Source organism: Perca fluviatilis, chromosome 11, assembly GCF_010015445.1.
Source record: "Perca fluviatilis chromosome 11, GENO_Pfluv_1.0, whole genome shotgun sequence".
In the NCBI taxonomy this organism is placed as follows: domain Eukaryota; kingdom Metazoa; phylum Chordata; class Actinopteri; order Perciformes; family Percidae; genus Perca; species Perca fluviatilis.
Window position 1 is genome coordinate 31453489 of NC_053122.1, and position 6078 is coordinate 31459566.

The 6078-nt window shown below is 40.1% G+C and overlaps 1 protein-coding gene across 1 annotated transcript; it reads right to left on the bottom strand.

Moving 5' to 3' along the window:
* Positions 1 to 2110: 2110 nt before the first annotated feature.
* On the bottom strand, positions 2111 to 3669 carry LOC120568745. The gene is made up of 2 exons (XM_039816425.1): positions 3303 to 3669; positions 2111 to 3165 (listed from the first exon to the last, which is right to left on the bottom strand). The coding sequence occupies exons 1-2, from the start codon at positions 3642 to 3644 to the stop codon at positions 2818 to 2820; spliced, it is 690 nt and encodes a 229-aa protein (XP_039672359.1). The 5' UTR covers positions 3645 to 3669; the 3' UTR covers positions 2111 to 2817.
* Between the last annotated feature and the right edge of the window lie 2409 nt (positions 3670 to 6078).

A 6078-nucleotide genomic window follows, 5' to 3' on the forward strand; every position in this document is an offset into this window, starting at 1 on the left:
TTATAAATGTTGGTTGTAACTGACATAAATCAAGTGAAAAATGAAAAAGTGCTGTGTGCCGACATAAGTGTATAATAGGTCTACTGACGGTGGCGGGACCTGTGCAGGAGACAGATGTTTTTAAAAGTCTCAGTGTGTTGAGCTCTCAATATGTTTGTAGCTTCTAACTGATTCTCTGTGGTTTAATGTTTAGTTTCTATATTTTATCTGCTTTATTTTACCTTTCACATTTGCTTATATGAGTCATTTTAGGTTACCGCTGATGAAGTAGAGCTGTCACAGTCTTAGTTTATAATTTCATTCAAATGGAATTTGTTATTTTTTAAATATTCAAATATTTAATGCTCAAATGCAGCCTGTTAATAATATGTACTACACTACTCAGACTACATATAGTCAATGCCACAATAAGCATACACGTTCTGTCCACTAGAGGGACTTCTAACATTAGCCTAGCCTTGAAGAGGACCTACGTCATGCGCATTGCATTTGTGGCACGCCAGTATCGCTACATTTATTTCCACCACGGGCACACAGCTTAGGGAGACCAGACGTCCCGGTTTGACCGGGACAGTCCTGATTTTGAATTATTTGCCCCGAGTCCCGACAAAAGCCTGTCGGGACGCTAAAATGTCCCGGTTTACACCAGGAGCGGCGTCAGCCGATTTTGCCGGGGCTTCAGCCCCGAATGTTTTGAGTGTAGGCTTTTAACAGGATCTGGCAGAAGGACACACATCAATCCCATTTTGTCCTCCCTACATTGGTTACCTATTAAATTTCGTATTGAATTTAAAATATTGGTTTTAACTTTTAGAGCTTTAAATGGTCAGGCCCCAGAATACATTGCTGACTTGTTACGCTCATACTCCCCAGGCCGTGCCCTTCGATCAGCAGGCCAAAGTCTCTTAATGGTCCCAAAGACTCGCTATAAAACACGGGAGACCTGTCCTTCGAGGCGGGCGTAGCCCCCAGACTCTGGACTGGGAACTGCCTTGCTCCTCCGTGTGGCTGATTCTGTTGATTCTTTTAAAAGACGACTCAAGACACTGTTATTTAAACAAGCTTTTAGTTGATTGGGCTTAATTTATCTTTGACTTTTTAAATGTTTTATCCTCATCCAATGTATTTCAATGTGGTTGTACCTTGTGAAGCACTTTGTGATTTTTATCTGTGAAAAGCGCTCTATAAATAAACTTTACTTACTTACTTACTAGCCCCGAATGTAACTTTGTCCAGTTCATTTTTCCAAGGCGAATAGAACGGGCAGCTATGTGCTGGGTCCGACCATGCTGTATTTGTTGCTATCACCCAAGAGGGTAAGCTTCGCTTCAGAACTCGAGCCATCATGGCGCCATTTTGTTGCTAACTGGCCATCACCTCTTGTTAGCATTCCGCTGACCGCCATTTTTTTTTTACGTCACTTGACTGAGAATAACGTTACATCCGAAGCGTTAAAAGACTCGATTTGTCCATTGTTTAGTTCTAAAGAAACACAACGTATAAAAAGCTCAATTACCTTGTATCTCACGTTATGGCTCCGTAGCAGACGCTTTTGTAAAAATACGCTAACGATTGTGTCATAACTAAGTGACTTACTGTCGCACAGTAGAGGAATTACCGTATAGTACAGGAGAAGCTCGCAGGCAGTTTGGACTTACGTTAGCTGTTTAGGTTTAATGTTAACTAGCATGTTAGTTAGCAATAATTAGCCTGTGCTTATGTTATCTCCTTACATATACCTACGCTCTCCGTCTCTGTAAGATTGGGAATGATTGAGATTTCTCTTGGCACAGCTACCAGAACACTTACAACTTTCAGACACGTTGCTCACGTCACATTTACGCTGTCTCTCTCAGTTGGAGGCTGCGCAGTAAAGCTGGCCATCACCGGAAAAGTGCTTCTAATAGCCTCCACTGGTCTCCGTCCAGAGCAAAGGGGTCTATTGGTCCATTATATACTGTCTATGCTATCACTAGTAACCGTCTCTACGTGAGAAAAGCTGTGAAAGCCGGGTGAAGTTTTTGGAGGAATCCTAGCCAAATCAGTCTAATACATTGATGCCATCAACACAAAGTTTAGGAGTGCAATACTCAAGGGCGAAATTGTCAATCACACATTGGGGGGGACAGCTGTGGGACTTTTTGTGTTGGCGCATGCACACAATTTTTTTTAATCAAAATAAAATAAAAGTCAGAGTCCCAATGTTTGTAATTGTATAACACAACAAGGCATTTTATTACATCTGATCGTCAAACCAACGTATACTCACCCTGTAATGATTACAGCATCGGCATCAATTACAAGCCTGAATTGACAACAAAGCGGCCAGTGATCTCTCTCTTATATTCTTCTATAAACATATAGTGGCTATAAACATTTTGATTAAATTACTGTTACAGGATAACAATATTCTAATATAAAGTCTTGAGCAATGATAGTAAAACAGTTATGTACTAATGAGGGAAAATGCTCTTTATTTTGTACAAATTTAAACAAAAGTAACTTATCAGTTTAAAAATAAACTTGCTGAAGTGCTCAAGCCACTAGCCACATATTATAATAAATACAGTTTGTAGGCCAATGTAGGCTCATACAGTAGGTCCTATTTTCAAAATGCTGTATTTAAAAAAGATTATTTTTGCATCACAATTAAATTCTTGACACATCTTTATAAATCAAACACAAACTTCAAGAAGGTTTATGAAACCTATATCAGTAAAGCCGCTAAATACAGGCTATTAAGTCAAAGCTGAATTTAAATATTCATATGAAATGAACCAGTGCATACTTTGTAACATGCCACCCTTAACACTTTTATTAAAATGATCCAAACACATTCTTGCGGATGTCACTCATGGCTATTAAGCTTTTGCAGACTTGTTTTCTATCAATTCTGTCCAACCTATCTCTGTGCACATGGCACACAGCTACATGGTTCAACCTCTTTTGCGTCATATTGGTTCTCAGCCAGGTTTTTAGCCTTCTCAAAGCACTGAAGCTTCGTTCAGCCTGTGATGAAGAAGCAGGAACTACAAGCAAAAGTCTCAGGAGTGTCTCTACTTGTTTAAAAAGACTCCTGACCTCAGGCACCATGGTCTTTAGCAGGTCCACCACATCCCCACAGTTGCTGTACTGATAGGTGGACTTCAGCATCGACAACTGCACCTGCAAGACGAAATTAAAAATGAATCAATAAAAATAATTGTATGACTTTTTATACTAAACATAACTGTGACCATATATTTACTGTCTGTACTATACAAATAATACATTCTTTGGACCCTATGCATTTGCAACCTTACCTTTAGAGCTACTTGGTCCAACTCTGGGTAGCTCTTGATGATATCATCCATCTCTCCGCTGATAAGGACCTTCTCCAAACGTCCGAGTGTATGAATACCCGGGTCATCAAAGCGCTGTGTAAGCTGCCGAGCAGCTGTGTCAAGCATGTTGAAATAGTGGCTTCTGTAGAATGACTCTGCAGAGGGGTGAATATGTGGCTCAGCTGGTCCAGATAATCGTTTTGGAGGGCAGCGGATATGGGGCATCTTGATGGGCACCAGGTCTAATGATGAGGCAATGTCTTGGGCTTGCACATACAATCCTTCGAAATGCTCTTCTGTTCTCCAAATGTCTTTTGACATGCTCCACAGCCAGCATCATACCAGAGATTGTCTGTTACCGGTTGGTGCAACGTATGTCTGCCCTCTCAACTGTGAGATGGGCAAGTTCAGTCGGAGCATGACGTCAGTGGCAACTTTAGCAATGCTCTCACCAGTTGTGGAGTTAGTTTCATACAGCCCTACAAACTCTTCTCTAGGATCTAGATCTTCACCTACATACCTTATACATATGCACTCTTGCTCTATCCCAGCAATATCTTGAGTTCCATCAATGATCAAAGAATATTGCACTACAGGCAAATGTTGTACTTCCTGTGCTATTTCTTTGATAATAGAGTTACTTATTATCTGAAGTATTTCGTTTTGGATCATTGGACTTGTAAAATTCTGTTTCCCTGCAAGCCAGGAGGCCAGCTTGGGATCATCCTCTGCCTTGTACTGAAGTAGCTGTTTAAAGTTTCCTTCATTCTGCTCATGACCTCTGAAAGCATTGCCCTGCCTCGCCAAATACTGTATGCCACCAACTATCTTCAAAAGGTTTTCCCTGGCTTGTTCTTGTTGTTTCTTTTGTGCACAAGATAATGTTGCAGTGATTGGTTGGGCTTCATGTATGTACGTGGTCACTGCATGTTTATGGCTCTGGCTTTTCCCATGATTTTCAAATTTTTCAACAGCCTTCCTCCAATTCTTGAATCCAACATTAATAAATGCAGAGTCAGCCTTTGTAGTAATTTTTGGCTTCTTGCCTCTGAATGCCCTACAGCAGTAAAAGCACAGAACTGCCTTGCGCATTGGGCAGTAATGTAGCCAGGGATTTTCACGGAACCACCTCTCCTGGAAAGACAGAGTTTTGTCGGCAAGAACTTGTGTTGGGATGGTCTTGACATTTGGCTGGTTCGGGGTATGTCCTAGCTCCTCTGCTGATGCCTGTTCATCTAGCCTGTTCTCATCTACTCTTGTCTGGACATCTGGCTCATTTGGGGTATTTCCAAGCTCTTCTGTTGCTACCTTCTTCCTGCCTGCTTTCACCTACACTGAAGTCACTCTGCACTACCTGTAATTCAAAATGAGTAACATCAAAACTTTCTGATATCTGATATCTGTACTGTACTATTAGACAGTAGGCTACACAATAGATCACCTAACATTGACAACCATAAAAAGTTGCACTAAACAGGTCCAAAGTGCTATTTTGTAACATAAACTGGGTGGTTTGAATCCTGAGTGCTATTTGGCTGATTTAAACCCGTGGTATAAGAGACTGTATACCACAGGTATGATATGTTATCTATTTTTAATGCACTATTTGTTATGGAAACTGGTTTATTACAGCAATGAGGTGTCTCAGGGTGTCGTGATATATGGCCAATATACCAGAGCTAAATGCTGTATCCAGACACTCCATGATGCATCATGCTAAGAATAGCTCTTAGCCATGTTATATTTGGCCATTTACTACAACTCCTTGTGCATTTTTGCTTAAGTATCTACAGTATACCATTTGTCACTCACCTCAGCGTTCCACCCTACTCTCACTCACATCCGGTCTGATTCTCTGCCTCTTGCTGAAACTCGCTCTGCTGGATGAGTCAAATAATACAGTCAGACAAACATATTTTTGGTAAGAGCCCCGGGGGTAACTGTCCCCCCTCTTTATTTCACATTTATTTCCCACAACATGTCACCAATTTTATCCCACAACACTTTCCCTGGCTGGCACTGATCATGCACAATTAAAATTGTCCTTTGTCTAATGACAATTTATGTAGATATTCCCACCAAATTATTTTGTGATAAATTTATGTAATTGTTTCATATTTTTAAAACATTTCAATAAGTAGAGCTATATCTTTGTTTTGAATGCACAATTACGACAGCCTTAAATAATCCACTGGTCTAGAGATTATCCCAATACTTAAAAAAATCTAAAAATCTAAACATCTTTTTCCCTTCATAATTCTCATAAGAATGGCCATGATCCACATATTCTTTTTCCTCTAAACTTTGCTTTTTTGTTTCAGCAATTAAACATTCTCAGGGGCGGCTTGTTACCACATCTTACCCTATAACGTTACATTCACTCACAATGAATGTCAGTTAAGAGCTATTAATGTCAGTCTGGTGTCCTGTACCTTAGAACATTAAATTAATTAAATCTCTGTTAAAAATGCCTAAAATCTCCAGAAACTTACTTTCTTTTTCTTTCCAAAGAAATTACGGATGTCAGCTGCTGCAGTCTTTCTCTTGTTCATTTTTGGCCACTACTGTGAAATATAACAGCAAGGGATGAAAATGGTGAAGTAAGAAAGAACAAATGGCAGGACTCTAAAATAACTTGCTAGATAATAACCCAATTCGGAGAACAGGAACGTGGCCCAAAACGCTAACGTTAGTTGTCAAAACTGGGTTTGGTACAGACATACAGTACATTTGACAAGCCTGTCACTGACCGCTA